The sequence below is a fragment of the Rhamphochromis longiceps genome, linkage group LG15 (genome assembly GCF_057381845.1).
Source record: "Rhamphochromis longiceps isolate RC_006_pf linkage group LG15, R_longiceps_female_GT1.1, whole genome shotgun sequence".
Classification (NCBI taxonomy): domain Eukaryota; kingdom Metazoa; phylum Chordata; class Actinopteri; order Cichliformes; family Cichlidae; genus Rhamphochromis; species Rhamphochromis longiceps.
Genome location: NC_140571.1, coordinates 40,536,400 through 40,554,998, shown reverse-complemented (window position 1 = coordinate 40,554,998; position 18,599 = coordinate 40,536,400). Strand labels below are relative to the sequence as shown.

General features: G+C 44.2%; 1 protein-coding gene across 1 annotated transcript in view; it reads left to right on the top strand.

Moving 5' to 3' along the window:
* Positions 1–18,599, top strand: part of rnf13 (ring finger protein 13) — a 39,662-nt gene extending 21,063 nt beyond the window's left edge. The window contains exons 5-10 of the mRNA XM_085382459.1: positions 6,758–6,845; positions 8,571–8,661; positions 9,385–9,490; positions 10,295–10,388; positions 17,058–17,138; positions 17,330–18,599. Of these exons, the coding sequence (XP_085238585.1) occupies positions 6,758–6,845; positions 8,571–8,661; positions 9,385–9,490; positions 10,295–10,388; positions 17,058–17,138; positions 17,330–17,697 (828 nt within the window). The 3' untranslated portion in view covers positions 17,698–18,599. The remainder of the gene's footprint in view (positions 1–6,757; positions 6,846–8,570; positions 8,662–9,384; positions 9,491–10,294; positions 10,389–17,057; positions 17,139–17,329) is intronic.

Sequence of the window (18,599 nt, the reverse complement as noted above, 5' to 3'; positions counted from 1 at the left end):
ATAGATAAGAGTGAAGATGCAGTAATTCTTCACACGCACACGCAGTGGTGATGCAGCAGTAGTTAGTGATGCTATCAGCAGTCTCTTTCCACACTACTGTGTTAGAGATCCCAGTATGTGAGCAGAAAGAAGGCCGGTGTAACTGCAGCACAGCGGTATATACTTGGCTGTATTTTCTTTTCTTGAATCCTGCAAAAAATATGAATAATTTTTTTAAATTCATTTTTTTGTGTATTCTGTGACATGCATGTAACAGAACACATTCCTGATAGCTTTGTAAGGCAGCACAGTTTGGTGTACTGTGTCTCTCTTAGTGTCCAAACAAGTCAAGTCCAGCTCTGGCCAGTGTTTGTGCACCTTCAGTCAGCTGAGAGCTAGAAGAGAGAGAGAGAGTGTGTGCTTTTACACACACTCTCTCTCTTCCGCAGTAATCGAAGGTGCAGTGACCTGTAGTAGCAAGCTACTTTGAAATACCTTTTCCACCATTTTACGGTTGACTGGAAACACGTTTCTTTTCCTTCCCTCACATTCACACAGTCGGATTCATTCACAGGAAGCAGCTCGATACGAGAGCAGAATTCGGCTGCTGTTGGCCTCCGGGTGGCTTCAGCCTTCCTGCTTGAAGGTCAAATAAACTCTTAAAGCTGATGAGTCCGGAAGAAAGAAGACATTTGCAGGGAAATTTAAATTGTTCAGCTTTATTTGCATTCATCTGCGTCATTTGTTTTGATTGCAATCATTGATTGGATAAACACTCAAACAATTAGGCGATCTATTAATTTATTCAGCAGTGTTGATGAGAGGAAAATACCAGTCATTTGCTGGTTTCAGGTCCTCAGCTTCGAGGATTTGTTGCTTTTCTCTCTTGGAGATATTTTTCAGTGACATCTTTGGACGGTAGTTGGTTGGACAAAAGGACCAGTCGAATCTTCTTATGGTCAGAATCTTATTAGATCTACTTTTAGAAAAGATTAAAGAAATAATGAAGGCCAATATAAAAACTTCAGTAATGATGAGAAATAAAGATGGGAATTCATTAGAATTTGGTGGTTCCATTGTGAATATCTCTTATTGATTCGATTCCTTATCGATTCTCAGTGGGTTCTCATCGGCTCTGCTCGCAGAAACACTACCATCGCTAAGAATCATATAAAAGACATTACATTTGTACAAATTCATTACACGCTGTGGGTCAAATGTTTGTGCATGTTGGAGGTATCTGGAGCGTCTGGCTGCTGGGCTGGGGTTAGCAGTCAGTCAGCTAACGTCACTCTGGGTTCTTGGCTAGTTTAGCGTTAGCATGCTGTTTGTCCAGGTACTTGCAAAGACTCAAAGTTGTGTTAGCAACAAAATGCAGCTGTTTCTGTCGTGGATGCAGTTTCCACGTTACCATTGTGCTCCTGTCCTTTATAAATTTCATTTATAAAGACAAGACTAAAGATTCCAAGGAATTAAACTACTAGAAATCAGTTCTCTACAAGAATCGGTTCTTAATTCCCTAATGCTCAATATATTGCTTTGTCTTTGATCTAATTATATTAGAATCCATCATCAGTTCATGTGCATGTTTCACATCTGTATTCATTTTAATACAAATTTCTGCCTTCACTGTGCGCTCGTATGCCACATTGTATTTTAACCTCCTGGATCTTGTTAAGTTCACTCGCAGCGCTCCAAAAACAGCAGCCTCTTAAGTCGAGTTTAATCAGCCTTTTTTTTAAAAAGCCATAATTAGTCAGTTTTACAAATAAACCTTCACCGTCTGCACTGCTGCCCAGTTTAGAATTGGTTCGATGTGCACCACGGGGTGCCGAGAAGAGAAAACATGCCGCGCTGCGCTTTGTTTGGAATCCAAAGTGTGCTGGTACAAGAAAAGAAAATGATGTGAAGGTTTTGGAAAGCAGAACCGGGGGAAAAAATGACCAGAGCTAGAAGTTTCTAGAGCCAAGTCATGCCGTCACATGACGACAAAAAAATGAAGCGATACCCTTCAGAATCTACACTTGCCCTCTCTCTGTTTAAGTTTGCAACTTTTCCTACATTCTAACCAAATTGGATGTTTTTTGGAGTGATTTGATGCTTAAGTATCATCGCACGAGGATACCTGCTGTTATGATCACCGTGATCCTCCACAGACGTTTGAAAAAGAACAGAAATCATCATTTATCTCTGTTTCTCATCACATTGACTTTTACTACGAATTTCTGTTTTTCTATTATTCCTAGAGGCTTCTTATTTTCTGCCTCCTGTCGTCACCTCGTCACACACACACACACACACACACACACACACACACACACACACACACACACACACACACACACACACCTCCCTGTTTCTCTCCTTCCTCTCTGGAATGCACTGAATGTCCTTATCTTTGCCCATGCAAACACAAGGGTGAGCCAGCAGCAGAGGTTGAATTCCTCTGCAGATCCCAGGCCGACTGGCTGCACCACAAACTGGCATCTAGACAGCCTACAAGTTAAATGACTCCCTACACGCACTGAAGAATGCTCCGTAAAGACGAGACGTAAAGCATGACCTACTTGTTTATCTTTTGGCCATATTTTTGGCGTCTGGCAGCTGTTGCACTTTCCCATTTATGCAACTTCATTTCCAGCAACCTTAACTTAACAACTGAACCAGAGACATCCTCATAATTTCTATCCTGCACATTAGTCTGCCCTGTTAAAACCCAGCGCTTTCATTATACATGATGCATCTTTGGCCCCACACAGTTTGGTTGGGAGATTCAGAAGTGTTATGCTGCTAACTGCTAATGTGGCATTAGAGCTGCTGGCCTCAAGTGAAGATGACGAGCAAGCTACAGAAATCACTTCTTTCAGGCTAAACATATTTTTATGAGCACTTTGAGTGTAATGGTGGCTTTCAGTGATGTTTCCTGTTGATAAATTGGTCTTAAACGTGTCCAGAAGAAGTTAATCCATCACATAAGACTGAAAATCACAGCTTTGTAATATGAACCAAAGTCACACACACACCTAGATGCAGTGTCTTGTATTCCGCTTCTCCAGACAGCTTTCCTCCAGACGCTCGCACACAGGAGCCATTGATACCTCCACACAATGCAGCCTCAGAGGCAAACACATGGAATCACAATGCGGCGGCTGCCATACACGCAGCTTTTACGTATGCTTGTGCATAAAATTACTATGACAAGGAACACACAAAAGACAGAGCTGCTCAGTGTTGGTGTCCATGCAGGCCACAATAACACACACACACACACACACACACACACACACACAGGTCTTAATGGATTTGCTTGCATCATAGCGGAGTACAATGCTTGTCTAAAGAGCCCTACTTGAACAGCGCAGCTGGCACAAATACTCACGACCAATCATCGCTCAGATTAGTATGAGCGGCCCACCCCTTACCCCACTCCAGACGACTTTCAGATATTTTACACTGTGGCCCAAAGTCCTCTCTTTCTGTTCTCCTTCATGTTTCAGGTCACATGCTCTGACTCATTATTCACATCAGCAGTTCTTCAGTGGCTTCAGGTTGCGAATCGTATTTAAGAAAAATAAACCTGCGTTCTTTGCTTTGCCAAATATATTGTCTCTGCTTAGGCTCCATCATCTGCCAAATCCTTAAGAATACTGAGGGGTGAGCTGGATAGCAGGGACTATTACTTTGTCCCACAGAGAAACTTTCTGTCTTGCCAGTCATCCTCTCACCCACCTAAATATTGCAAACCAAACCCCACCCTCCCCACACCACCATGGTAGTTGTGACTGCCCCCAGCAGGACAGCACAACCAAGAATTGCAGATAGATTTAGTTTTGTTCCACTCTGCTAAATGAGATTATAAATGTATTTCTTGAGGAGCGGCAGCGCTGTGGCTGCTTTAGCTTCCATGACTCCCTCAGGATGTTACGTCATCTGACGCATGTTTTTTTTCCCCTCTAACTTTCAGAGGAAGCATCTACTGTCCCACTATCTCTGACCGTGTCAGAATACCTAATGATTCACTCTAAGATTATATCGTCACATCCCGTTTCCTTCACCACATCAGCCACAACAATGGCCGTACAGGATACTGTAGCCCATAAAAGCTGCCTCACAGACGAAAGATCGCATTACATCAGTTTTCCCCACATCCCCTAATGCAGCACACATGACTGCTGCAGGAAGGTTCCCTATTTTACTCTGTCTATTCATGTTGTGTGTGTGTGTGTGTGTGTGTGTGTGTGTGTGTGTGTGTGTGTGTGTGTGTGTGTGTGTGTGTGTGTGTGTGTGTGTGTGTGTGTGTGTGTGTGTGTGTGTGTGTGTGTGTGTGTGTGTGTGTGTGTGTGCGCCTCACACCTGTTGCATCTAGCAACCAGAGGCATTATGCCTGCTCTTTCCAACCATGAAGCTGTGCTGATTGTTAAGATGTTCTGCTGTATTGAAAGCGTGCGGTTTTCAGAAAATTATTTGTCCGTGTTTGAAATGTTGTCTGCTGTGTAGACTCACAAGTTTGTTTTATCAGAATCGGCTTGTTTGGCCCAACGTAAGTCTGTCTTTTTACCTTTTGACCTTTTAATTAAATTCAAAGTCTTGACCAAATAATATAAGAGTCTGGACAGACATCATAGTGATAATCTATAGGAGGTTCTCATGTGGTTTGTATTTCTGATTTCACCAGACAATTAAAGTCTAGTTTACTTTCTCTTTTTTTCTTGTTTTAAGCTGATGTCTCATTTATAATTGTTAAACCATCTAAATAAGTAACCCTTTAGAGTTCTGGATTGTCAGACGGGAGACAACCCAGAGTTTTTGGGGTCGGCCTAAACGATGGAGACTATCTATTCTGTGTGTTTGACTAAATGCAAAAAATCTTTGTCCAAAGTAACTGCGCAAAGCTGGCAAGTTTTTGGAAAAACCCTGGCCTGGGACATTTCTAGATTATGAAGAGGGGAAAAAAAGGTTTCAGAGCATAGCTGCTGCACTGACCTACGCAGAAAACACGTTACACACTAGTGCAGGCGTCTGTTTTGTAGAAGAGGTGGGCGGGTACACATCTATGATTAATAAGAGTGTGATGAGGGTGGGATGTTTATGCAACACTTTAAAAAACATACAAACGCATGATAATAGTCTTTGGCTAAAGGAAATGGCCAGTACTGTCTCAGCCTGGCTTAAATTAAAGAATTGCATGATAACGAATATCTGTTTTCAAACTCACAATATTTTCAGGATATTTGTGACGATGCAGGAAAAATCTGAGTGACCTTTTATTGCAGTTTGCAGAGCTTTTTTTTTTTTTTCTTCTTTTTTTTGTTTTTAATTTAAAAAAAAGGTGCCAGCAGCAGGATTATAGTGTAGTAGGTAATAGCTAGTGTTTTCCCTGGAAACTTTAAGTAAAAGTATAAAACACCTGTTTTATTTGAACAAAATAAAACTTGGGGGAAAAAAAAGCCACCCGTGGGTGGCACTTTCTAACTAGCTGGTTAAAGCCCTGCGTTTCCTCCATATTACTGCATCAGTGATTTCCATGCACTGTTTGCTTTTCCCGTCATATGGATTCTAACTTCTGAGTGATGCAGTCATGCTTGGTTGAGTCATTTGTGTACGTTTGCATCGCACATCAGCAGCTGCTAGCTGCCCGCCTGCATAGGCTGATTGTACTCAACTGTGTTTTTTGCCTCATGGTTTCCACCTTCAGCAGGAAAACCTTTCAAGTCCTGTGTTTTGATGGAGACTGTTGAAGTCGCTTCCCTTGTAGGGGGAAAAATAATCATCATTTGACGCTGAAACGCAGCTCTTACTGTCAGACATGCCCAGGTTTGACTCGTCGTTGCTCACACAATATCGCGACATGACAGTTTTGCATCATGTAAGTTTATATTGGTATTAACGCGGATTAGACGATATAGTACATGCCTAATGCAAATAGTTTTTAAAGATTTACATTGCAAAGTATTAATAAATTGTCCAATTAGAATTGAAATGCAAAGCTTGTGTTTGTTACTACATGTTGTGTTCTTACTTATTCTTGATACCTGATAGTCATGGCTTGTTTTTGTTGTAGAGCACAGAAAAGCACCTGTAGGGTATCAGATTGAACCATGTTGGCTGTTTGTTATAAATAAAATAAGAAATTGTAGCACATTTGAAGCAGACCAGGCATCAGGACACAAAGCCATTCCAGTCTAAATATCTTTTCTTTTCTTTTTTTATTCGTGCTGTTCATCTGAGCCTTGGTTGAGAGGGCCGCAGGCAGAGCATTGAAGCCCAGACTCCTCTCTCTCCCTGTCCACTTACTCCTTCTCATCAATTCCTACCAAGACTTTCCCAAGCCAACTGAGAGATGCAATCTCTACTAATATATGTAATATGTTTTTGTAATTACTATTATGGGTATCTTCACATCATTGGACTCTCATATGGTCTTTAACCTGTAGCCATTACAAATACTTTGTGGCTTTCTCTGTGCCCCGTTTCCCATCGTTTCCTTGGAAGCTTCCTATTTTGTATCTTCAGTTAAAGCTCATTCAGTGTTTATGCTGCTTGTCTTTCTAGAGAGTGAGCCACAAAAATGTTGAGCGGTACCACATGCTTCATGCTGCTCTGTTAAATAATGAAAATCTAATTTGGTCACAGTATATGACAGAAACTGCTGTTATCACATATACTGCTGTCACTTTTATCCACCTGACCCCCACCACAAATTTTTTCAGATTGACAATCAGATGAAAACGGTTTTGCCTTTTGTTTGTTTGTTTGTTTGTTTGTTTGTTTGTTTCAGGTCCTCAATGCCCAAAAAGCCGGCTACAAGGCAGCCATTGTTCACAATGTGGAGTCGGATGACTTAATCGGCATGGGATCCAACGATGGTAAGATGCTCCTGTTATCTAGTTCAGTGCTTTAATGGGTGCTTGTTGGGTGGCCAAACAGTCTGAACCTCCTTTCCTTTTTGGATGTCTGTCCTGTGAAGCTAACAGCTCAGTAATGCTAAAATTTGGGATTAAGTGTCGAAGATCAAGGTCACGCAGATCGCTTTTGTATTACAATATCATAACATGTTACACAAATGTGTGATAGGACAGAAATAATGAATGGGTGAATTTTCATAGCAAGAAGATCAGCTTCACTCTGCACAAACACTTCTCTGGTCTTTGTTCAGCAGCATAACTCAGCAGCTGGTGAACCTTTAAAATCTTTCCTCACCACACTCCCTGCCGGTGGCTGATGCCCTCAGACGTCGGTGCGTTGGTGGTTCTTGGTGTCTGGGGCTGGGTGCTCATGTATGTACCGGCTCACTCCTGGTGGCCGTTTGGCGGGGCCTGGCGCCTGTGGCCCAGCTGGGCCCCGCCAAGCGGCCACCAGGGGCGTGGGGCGCCCTCTGGGCCTGGGGCCCGGTCCTCTCTGGCACAGCTGGCTGCCGGCAGAGCCCGCGGGCACATCACTGCAACCCCCTCTGGCCTCGGCTCCGTGGCTGCTGGGTGACCTCTCGTTTGGGGCTCTCCTCAGTTCTTCCCAGGAGGGTGGCACAGTTGCCCCCCTGGTGGTCCTCCTTGGGTCCTCGTACTCTGGGGCCTCTGGATTTCTGGGGCCTGGATCTCCTCCATACCTACTTCATGCCCTCGGGGACGGGGCTATGGCTCCCCACACTCCCTAGCAGATCGTTACATGGAGAAACCTTTTGAATACAAGCGTGCTGATGCACACAGGTGTACACACAGGTGTTCACAGACACAAACTACACCTTTCTTGGCTGCTACCTCAAAGCACATTGTGCGCTGTCGATCTTGCGTGCTGCACAATAACATTTAAAATTTAGTATCTACTGTCAGCTAGTTTATTGTGATGGTGTTGTATTTATTATGTTGCTCTTTGTTGTTTGTTTTCTCCTGTTTTTTCTTCTTCTCTTGACAGGTGATCCAGGTGTTTTTTTTTTTTTTCTTTTTTGTTTGTTTGCTTTTCTTTCTTTTTTTTCTTCCCTCCTTTCTCACCATCTCTTCTCCCCCCTAATTTGTATTTCTCTCCCTCTCTTTCTTTCATTCTTTCTTTCTCCCTGTCCTATCGTCCAGTCATGTCTGTCCCGTTTGCAACAACTGAAAATAAAATAAATACATAAGTATAATAATGGTCAATCAAATGGACCAATATGGCAGGGCCATGATGATCCACTTGGTAAAGTAAATCCACTGGGCATCTTTTTTTGGCCTTCAGACAACAATTCTGACGGCTAAAGATCCAAATGGGACAGGCAGGAAAAAAAAAATCTTTCAAAAGGATGCATCGATGTTTGCAAACGCTCAGGTGTAAAGTATTTGACTTATTGGGGAAGTTGTTTTCTAATCAGAAGGTTCAAACCCTGGCTCCGCCAACCTGCTTGTCTCAGTATCTTTGTGCAAAATGCCGATCACCACACGTGCCTTAGATGCATCTATCAGCGTGTGTGAACATGTGAAATGTGTGTGAATGGGTGAATGAGACTTGAAGTAAAAACGCACTTTGAGTGCTCAGAAAGGAGCTTTAAAAGCTGCAACTGAAAGTAACTGAGTAATTCTAGATGTATGTAACTTATCCATTTTGTTTGTTTTGGGTTTTTTTAGTGGATATCATGAAGCAGTTGGTTATCCCGTCTGTGTTTGTGGGCGAGGAGACTGCCAACACTCTGAAAGAGGACTACATGTATGACAAGGGGTAAGCTCAAACCCAAATCTCTCCATTTTCTTCTTCTTGTTTTTTTCTTTTCCTGCCCATCAGTATAAATAGAAGCAGCTTCCTGCTCGGCTCCTCTCACACTCCACTATGAACAATTCTTACTTTCAACACGTAGAGGAGAGCTGGCTGCTTTATAAAGCTGGATCACTCACCGGCCATTCTTTGCTTTCCAGCCAGGAGTTTAATTTGTTGTTACTGTAAAACAAAATGCGCAGCGTGAACTGTAATATATCAAGGGGAGGACTTGTCGCTGCCGATCACATGAGCTCAGAGGTCACAACATTAACGTTTCATTTCTCCACCTTAACTCGGTTGGTGTTTGTGTCAGATACACCCTAATACGTGAGGGTTATTCCCACATGCTGCGCAGCCAGGGAACGAACACCAAACATGGTATTGGCATATTTGCATCAGCGTGGGCCAGTTTGGTTGTTACATATTTGCCTGAAGCACAGATAGTCTGCTGCAGAGAGACTTCTGACTGAAATAAAATGTCATTATGTTGATAAGGGGACCTTTATGTGACTGTCACACAGCTGAAAAGCACTAAAGGGAATCTCCTTAATGTGGCAGCTCACAGCAATGAGCTATAACAGAGTGCTGTTGGTGTAGGTCACAGTCAGCAGCATAATGCGTGTCTGTGAAAAGGAAAGGTTAATGTTTACCTGTCCTGCACCTGACAGCGCTCTGCTTTTCTTTTAGCGGCCACGTGGTCCTCCTGCCAGACTTCAGTCTGCCTCTGGAATACTACCTGATCCCCTTCCTCATCATCGTGGGAATCTGCCTCATCCTCATTGTGGTCTTTATGGTTGGTAAATTTAAGATGTCTTCATTTTAACTCAGGGTTAAAGCATTTTACAAAGGAACAACTAAACTTGTGTAAAGATGGATAGTAATTTGTTGTTTTACTGCCATCGATTTGATGATTAAGAAGTAAAAACAGTCAAATCCACACTGGTCTGATACTGAAAGGGCTTTTTTCCTCGTAAGGACTCTTACTTGCTGTAAAAATAATTCTAAATTATTTTAGGAAAACCAAGTTTTAATCCCAAAACGTTGTTCTTCATCAGGCACCAGACTTCAGCCCAGGTTGAAGTCGTTTCATTTTTTATGTTCCTGTAATAATTAATCCACCAGTATTTGCAAGCTGTTTCATTGAAATGTTAGTTTTAATGCTGAATTGTAAATATTGTTGTTAATCATGAATTTTTGAATTGACAGTTTTACAGAAAAGCAGAAAAAATAGTAAAGTGCATTATTAATTTTAATTAAAATGCCAAATCACATTAATTTACTTCCATCCCTGAACAGAAAGACATTGTTTTCATGGTTGAATGTTATGCTTGATTCATTTTTTTGGCTTCTCAAAAATGTCCAGCGTGTTAGCTCAAATTTTGGTACGAAAATAATAATTCAGTTTATTTGCTTAATAAATAGCAATAACATTAAAAAGTTTTAAACGTGTTTTTGAGCAGTTTCTTGTCTTTATGACAGGTGGTCTAATAAATTTCTTATGCACTGTAAATTTAAGCTTCTTTGACTTTACTTGCACAAGATCTGTGTGTGGTTTGCGCTCATTTTGACAGTTTTGCTCTATTTGTGCTTCGACTAGATCACCAAGTTTGTCCAGGATCGACACAGAGCTCGGAGGAGCCGCCTGCGCAAAGATCAGCTGAAGAAGCTTCCCATCCACAAGTACAAGAAAGGTAGGAAAAGATCAGTGGTTAGCATCGAGGCTTCACAGGAAAATCTCAATAATTTCACTTCCTGGCTCAATAAAGGTTAATTTAAGAGTTCTAGGTGGCTCAGTTTTTTGCTAAAGCTACTGTGTAGCACAACATTATCATTATGCCCATTATGTGGAACAGTGCTACATGTCTGTTAGCAAGGTTTCATTAAGTTTGTTTTCCTTTAGCAAAAAATATTCCAGCATTGTGTTGACTCCCTGAAGCAACCAGGCGTTTACACATCTTTTAGTCTGACCTCTGACCTTCGCGATCTGTAGAGATGCTATCTTTGCTCTTTCGCTCCTTTCTCTCACATGATTCGGCCAAGAACAGAGATGTCATCGATGCATTGCGACACACCACCGCTCCCTGGAGCTCTGCACCTAATCGGATTAATATGGACTTGATTTTTTTCCACAAAGGCAGATTAGAGCTCCTCTCTGTTGAAACTGGACACATGACTGATGGTTTGGAATGTAATCTCAGTCATGCTGGGGGCCGGCTGGGTCGAAAGCTAAGTGTAATTTGGATTTTACCTGTCAGGCAGATGTACAGTAGAGCATGTACCGCTTGTTTGTAATAGGAGAGAAAATGTGATGAAGTAAAAATAGATCTCTGCTTTTATTTTTGTGTAAATATTTGAGTGTTTCATCAAAAACCTCTGAAAGCTTTTTAAGTAAAACTCTGTGGCTTCTCCTTCTTTCTAAGTATAGGTGTCAGGCTGACTATAGCATTGTTTTGAAAGGCAAATCCTCGTTGTGTGTTGGGTAAATAAGTTTGTCTGTGTATTTAGATGTTTGCCGGCTGTGTTACCTCCAGCAGATGTATTTTGCGGGCTGGAAAGCCCCGGACTGCAGTCGTCTGTGCAGGGAAACACCGGGGAGCTTTTGTAGAGAATGGGTGGTGCATAATAAGTATCCCCCTTGCAAAGCTGCTAATTGAGGGGGGGTTGAGCTGCAGAGCTGCTCCTCCCTGCCTGGCAGTAATGGAAGCACGTGCAGCAGACCAGCTAAAAGCAGCATGTGCTGCTCTGGTCACTGTTTCTGTCACGTTAGGCTCTGTGGTTTGTGCGCTGTCACGGATGCGTCTGCGAGCAGTGCCCACTCTGACTCAGGGTTTCCACCAAGCACCGCTGCAGTCACCCTTTACTGCTCAGGCGAGTTCGGACGTTCAGGAAACAGCCTCCGGGGCGGCGTCTGCACGCCTGTCAGCTGAGTCAGAGCGTTTAACAACATGGGAAGGGGACACCAAATCTCCACCTAATCACCTTTTGAGCTCTGCTCTTTGGAGCAATGCTAACCTGGCAAGAAACAAAGTGTCAGGTTTGAGGATGGGAGGGCTGTCGCAGTGGGACAGCACCCCTGTTGTCTGATTTTGTGTTGTTAGGCGGTGCTTACCTCAGGTAAGAGGAAGGCCTCAAGCAGGATTTGGCCTCTGGATTTGGAATGACTGCAGCACTATTTCTGATGTTTGTGTCACGTAAAGGGAAATGGGCTGTTTTTGTAAGTGTTGTGAGTTAGTGATATACTAAGTACATACACCAGTGAACCTCTATGGCTATATGGTTTCCACACAAACCCTCATCTAGAATGCAAAAGCTTGTCATTTATTGATCATTGTTTACAGCAGCTGGTTGTATGTGTGTGTGGGAGGGGTTTAAGCGCCACATTGTGACTTGTATTATTTTTAGCTGTAGCCTTGCTTTGGGACAACTCGACTCCACACAATTCAATGTGATGCTAAGAAAACTTGCATCCTGCACCGTTGCTGAAGTTTTTGGCACCGTGCCTGAACTTCATCGCTGCAACGGTGCAGCTTCAGACTGGGAAAAATGTCTAATGTTGCCCTTCTTGGCCCAAGTTGCAGCGGATAATGCTGAGCTCGGACTCCGGGGTGCTTTGATCAGATGCAGCTTTAGTGAGTGGGAGTACTCTGATGCTGTGTGGCTGTTGATCTTGAAGCTGCAAATCTGAAACCCTGAACGGTTTTGCAGAATATTACATGTTCAGGTGCTTATTTTGAAATGCAGTGGAAGTTGCAGTGCAGAACGTTTTTCTGCAAAGGTTCAGTGGGCATGTTCTCGTGTTAAAGGTCTCGTAAAACATTTAATTCACTGATACCTTTTTGTACTTTGTTTAAAGTGCAGTTACCTCGATCATTTCAAAGCTGTTAAGGTTTTCGTCTCTTGGCTGATGTATCATTTAGTGCTTCCCTGTCTCAGCTTGGCTACAATAATCACACCAATGTGGAAGCAGCCAGCAAGCCCAAATCGATAGCTTACCATTTACTTCAGGAGGCTTGTTAGTGGCAGTCTTGGTATACATCTAAATCTGTAATGGCTTTGCTGTGTGTTACTGTGAGTCATAGGTCAGGGGAGCTAAGAAATGTAGCATGGTGTGGAGTCACTTTGGGAAGTGGAAAGATGCTTGCCAGCTAATAATCGTCACCGCAGCCTGAGCTGCTGCTGTGCTGGCAGGATGTCTTTCTGCTGATGAGAGTATCTGCTCCCCATCTGACAGAGGAGCTCGCATCGGCAGATATCTGTCCATCACTTCAGCAAATACTTTAGTAGAAATTGATTTGCAGGTTGTAATTTATTTTCTTTACACCTTTGATGGCTACTAAGGGGGCCAGAGTGTGCCAAGAAAATATCCTCCCCACCGTTACACCACCACAGCCAGCCTGAAGTGTTGATGCAGGATTGGATCAATGCTTCAAATTCTGACCCGGCCATCCGAATGTCATCAGACAAGGCAACATTTTTCCAGTTTTCTATTGTCCAGTTTTGTTGAGCCTGTGCAAACTGCTAACAGGAGCGGACCCTGGTGCGGTCTTATGCTTTAAGGCTTGATATGTAGGTGATCTTCTGCATAGCTTGGTAGTAACGAGTGGTTATTTGAGTTACTGTTGCCTTCCTACCAGCTTGAAGAGGCCATTCTCTTCTGACATCAAGAAGGAATTTTCTCCCATTTTTTTCCAGCATCCGTTGTGTGGGGAAAATCCCAGTAGGTCAGCAGTTTCTGAAGTACTCGGACCAGCCCGTCTGGCACTAACAACCACATTTAGAGTCACTTAAATCACCTTTCTTTCCCATTCCCATGCTCAGTTTGAACTTCATATAACTGGCATATAATTGGTTGATTAGATACTTGCATTAAGAAACAGTTGAACAGTTACTCTTAATAAAGTGGCTGTCGAATGTATTTAGACAAAATTGAATATTACAGAGTTTGTCTGAGTGACTGTGACAGTGATTTCTTCTAGGATGCCCATTAAGAAGGCACAATGGTCTCGCTTAATGGTTCAAGCATGAAAATGATGTGAATGTCACTCTGTGGCTTCACAGTCACTCAGTGGAACATTTTGGACCAACACACAAAATGCCAATTTACCAAAACATCAAATTTACGAAGACAGAACTCCATTAGAGTTCCAGACAGTCGGTGAACTGATGCCATGGCACATTGAAGCTGTGATAGCAGCAGGTGGTTGTCGTGCCGAGAGATAAAATGATAACATGGTAACCTAAATAGCATTTTTTTTTCTCATACCCAGCAGAGGACGACTTCTCTAGTTGCAAAAAAAGTCTGAGGAAGTGACCCGAGCAAGCGCCAAACACTTTCCTGATGAGTTTATGGTCTCATTGAAGCTGGTTACTATGTAGCTCCTTCCTCCATAAAGACAACATTTGATGATTTCCTGTGTACCCGTCAGTGTGTGTGTGTATATATATATATATATATATATATATATATATATATATATATATATATATATCAATAAAGACGTAGTTTGATGACCATTAGAATGGTTGGTGTGTGCATAGGCAGGGACCACCCTCACTAACTTCTAATACAAACCCAGTCATTTTATTCTATAGGCAGGTCTGAAATATATGACCGAAACCGCTCAGTTCAGAAAAGAGCTTTAAGGGGTAAAGAGTGAGGGCAGGTCATGTGGTGTTACCACGTGAGCGTGCAGCGTCGTTCGCTTGCTCAGTCACATCCGCTGCTTATTCATCACTTCAAGGCACTGACACGGTACAACCTAAAATCTACAGCTCAAGGCTTTAAGACGGGCGGGGCCTCACTGACCGGTGTGTGATGTCACGCTGTTTGTCCAGCTTGCACATACAGTCTGTGGGCCCGGCACCTTATTGAGACACATGATGTTTTCTTTTTGTAGTCTGCTGTCATGCAGGTCGTTCGGTTAGATAAGTTCGACTGTTGCAGTTGGCCAGCAGACAGTGCTCGTAAAGATATGGGTCAGAGGGGGTGATGGTGGATAACGTCACTTGTGTGCATGGAAATGGGATTCCTCAGACTGAAATGAATAGTAAGCGAGACAAGGAGTGTCTGCACAATGCCTTAATGAAAGCCACAATACCCGTGCAATCAGCGCACAATGCCAGTATGTAACATAAGACCTGTGCCGGCATACAGCATTATGTAATTGCAGCTGTGCGACTGCCGGCTAAGCACCACACTGCCATTAACATGACATATGCTCCAGTTTGCTTACAGAACCTTGCATCAGCTCCACTGACAGCCTGACATTTGAAAGCGAGCTTTGACGCCAGTTTTTGTCAGGAGCCGGCGTCTGACAGTTGTATGAGTCAGAAAGTGTGAATGCACACGTGCAGCAAACTGACTGGAAAAAACAATAAATGAAGGGATTGATTTTGACCCTTGGTTTTACTCCTCCTGTGATCTTTGACCTGCAGTCTGTTCCTCCCTGTGTATGATGAGTCACCCCACCCCTCCCTGCAGCTTTGCACATTCAAACCAAGGCGAGCACGCATGCACACACACACACACGCGCGCGCGCGCACACACACACACACACACACACACACACACACACACACACACACACACACTGACTGGACTGAGCAGCTGCAGTGTCTCAGCCGTCGGTGTGTGAAGCATGTTGATGTCAGTATAGAGGAGCCCTCTCTGTCTCTGAGCTCAGTGGCCTCCTTGCCAGCTGTCCTTGTCTGGTCGGCGGTGACAAACTGTAGATGCTTCCCCCCCCCCCCCCCCCCCCCCCCCCCCCCCCCCCTCGTCCTTTTACCCAGTTTCTGTCAGCCTCTCTTTCATTCGCCTGCCCACTCCAGCTCTGCTGCTTGTCTGAAGTTCAGTAGGACAGCGTGATTCCCTTGAGAGCCAGGAATGCTGGCAGGCTGGCCGATTAATGGGGAAAAATGGAGGGGAGAGGAGCTGCACCAGCTCTCAGAGCTTTTTAACGTGTGCTACTAGCCCCGAAACGTAATTGCGAGGGATTCCCAGCATCTGAAAAGTTGCCAGATGTGGCCTAGATGTTTTTCCAGGGTCCAACAGCCCAACTTTTAAACTAGGATGAGGAGAAACCACCATCCTGATGAAAACCACGCTACTCTAGATATGTTATGTACCCCACGTAGCCTGAATCTCAGCTCACAGAAATTGCGTTATTGTGGTGGAATATTCGAGAAACGTCCCCAGCAGTTTCTTTGATCAGCTCATGGGGGTAATTTGTTCTGTGACGGGTGTCGACTCGGTTAGACTGTGTTCTGCTGCAGTGCTGTGCAGAGCCCTGGGCCTTCCTGGAGGAATCTCTTCGAGTTTTCGAGTGAACAGGCCATATTTGGCCGTTCTGAGCAGCCTTAATAAAGTGCTAACAGCTTTTGAAGTGTAGCAGAAAGCGATCCTCGATGGCATTTTTATTTATTTATTTTTAAATGTTATCTCCCCAGTGCGAGGCCTCAGAGTTCACAGAACAGAGTTCAGAAAGCCACTGAACGTTTTCTCTGCTCCTCAGAATAGCTCAGTTATTGCCACAGTTCAGCATTTCCTGAGTGGATACTGGATCCTGGATCTGTGCCTGCACAAACTCTCCCTCACCCTGCGACTGTTCAGCACTGGCAGCGAGGAGAGGAAAGGATGGAGGCCGCCCTGGAGTCGTGTCAGAGGAGTGTTGGGCGAAAAGAAAATTCGCGATGATTGTGGTTGTGTTGGTGTTTTGAGTTAAAAACAAAGCTGAAAGTGAAACGGCCGAGGCGGAGCCGCAGTCGGACACGCTGCCTCGAGTTGGAAGTCGATGATGGAGGGAAAGGAAGGAGGGGCGGTTGATGTGACTCCCCGTCCTTATACGGTCACATGCGGCTCTGGCGCGGACACAGAGAGCTCAGTCAGGGAAAACATGCTCATTTAGAGCTTACATAAACACACCGACCCACAGCCCCCTGCTCTCCCGGCCTCCCTCCAGCTCAGGCAAGGAAAGAGGAAGGGAAGGAAAAGGAGAAGAACGCTGTGGAATTTGAGAGGGAGTGCGCTGATGAATTCCTGAGCTTTCAGTGCGCACAGGGAATGAGATGCTGCTCTGCCCTGCAGGCTGAGGATGGGATGGGTGGTGCAGGGACAAAGAATCGAAGGAAATCGGACTCGCGAGGCAGCCGGACTTTGTGAACCTGCTCGACCTCAGTGACCTTCAGAAACATTAGCACTGTCAGAGATCACAGTGCATTCATTCTCTACTATTAAGCATGCGGCATCTTTATCAATGAGTCCCATCCCTATTAGAAATTATGACTCTCAGGTGCTCAGAAAGCCACTTTCTTTCAAATGTGTTCAGTTAAAGGGAGAATATGGTTTCTTTCTCCCCCCCCAGGTGATAACTACGATGTGTGTGCCATCTGCCTGGATGAATATGAAGAGGGAGATAAACTCAGAGTCCTGCCGTGCTCTCATGGTGAGTGACTACAAAATACCCACAGTTACACTGACAGAAGCCAGTTATTCTGATTTATTCCGTTTGGATCGTTATCATTTTATTAAGTAGATAACGAGGCTCCATCGTGATCTTATTCTCGTACTTTAACCTTTGCTGTGACAGCCATCAAAGGCTGGGTTGCATAAACAGGATGCCCTTTGTGTTCTCAGCCTACCACAGCAAGTGCGTGGACCCGTGGCTGACCAAGACTAAGAAGACGTGTCCGGTGTGCAAGCAGAAGGTGGTGCCCTCGCAGGGCGACTCGGACTCTGACTCTGAGGAGGGGGAGAGCGGCCCCGAGAACGAGGAGGTGTCTGAGAGCACCCCGCTGCTGCGCTCCCTGGCCTCCACCAGCGCCCACTCCTTCGGCACCATGTCCGGGGCGTCGCGCTCCGAGCACGACCAGGAATCCTCGGAGTACGAGGACGACGAGCTGGACAGCAGCGACACCGAGGAGGAGGTCACCGTGGAGACCGTGGTGGTGCAGATGCAGCAGCCGTGCTCCGAAGGCCACGAGCACGACCTGCCCCGAGCTTGACCGACGTGTCGCTTAGAAGCTCCTCGGCCTGCCCGACCTCACAGCTGCAGAGACTTTTGTTGTGGGCACAATGCAGAGTCATCCCAGTTCTTCTCTCACTGCTTACAAATCCATTGTAATTTCCTTCTCACAAAATACAAATCTTAAGTTTTTGTTTTTTATCATGATTATGGACGAAGCTCCAGTCTGCATACCTTTGGCATCGCTTTGGCCAGACTGATGCGTACAGTACACTGCCATACTGTACTCTTTATTTAGTCGTAAAAAGATGACACACAAGCAGACGAGTCCAAAGGTCCCGGACACACGATCAGTAAATGTACTGTGTATATAAATATAGATCACAATAAAGGACATCTTGCATTTATTGTATATACATGTTCATGCTACAGTGACACAGGTTGGACCACTATGCACCATTGGTTTTATAAAATTAACACTTTGAGCCACAGTGATGTGGTTTGCCAATTTATTTCTATCATTAACCTTTGTTTTGTTTAAGGAGCTCTTGTGTTTTGTGCCACAGTTTGTTACAGTGATTCACACCAAGAGAAGCTCTAGTTAAACTGGTCTGAGTGACACACTGGAAGAAGAGGGTGTGCTCTCCGTGTGGTGTCACATGAAGCTGTGGGTTACACCAGTTCAGATTGTGAGAACTGTCCGTCGCCTGTGGTGAACTTCATTTCGTTAAACTCGAGCAGTTGCTGTTCGGTAGGCCTCATGGTGCACGCTCAACTGACCCGATGTAAATAATCAAATTTTTTTTTTCATAACACAGCTTGATTTTTTTCGTTCGTGAATCCTGTTGCCTTCTCATTTCATGTATTTTTTGTTTTCCTGCTCAAACATCTCTGTAAAACTTCAATAAAACGCCTGACGAAGAAACTTGACTGAGCTTCATT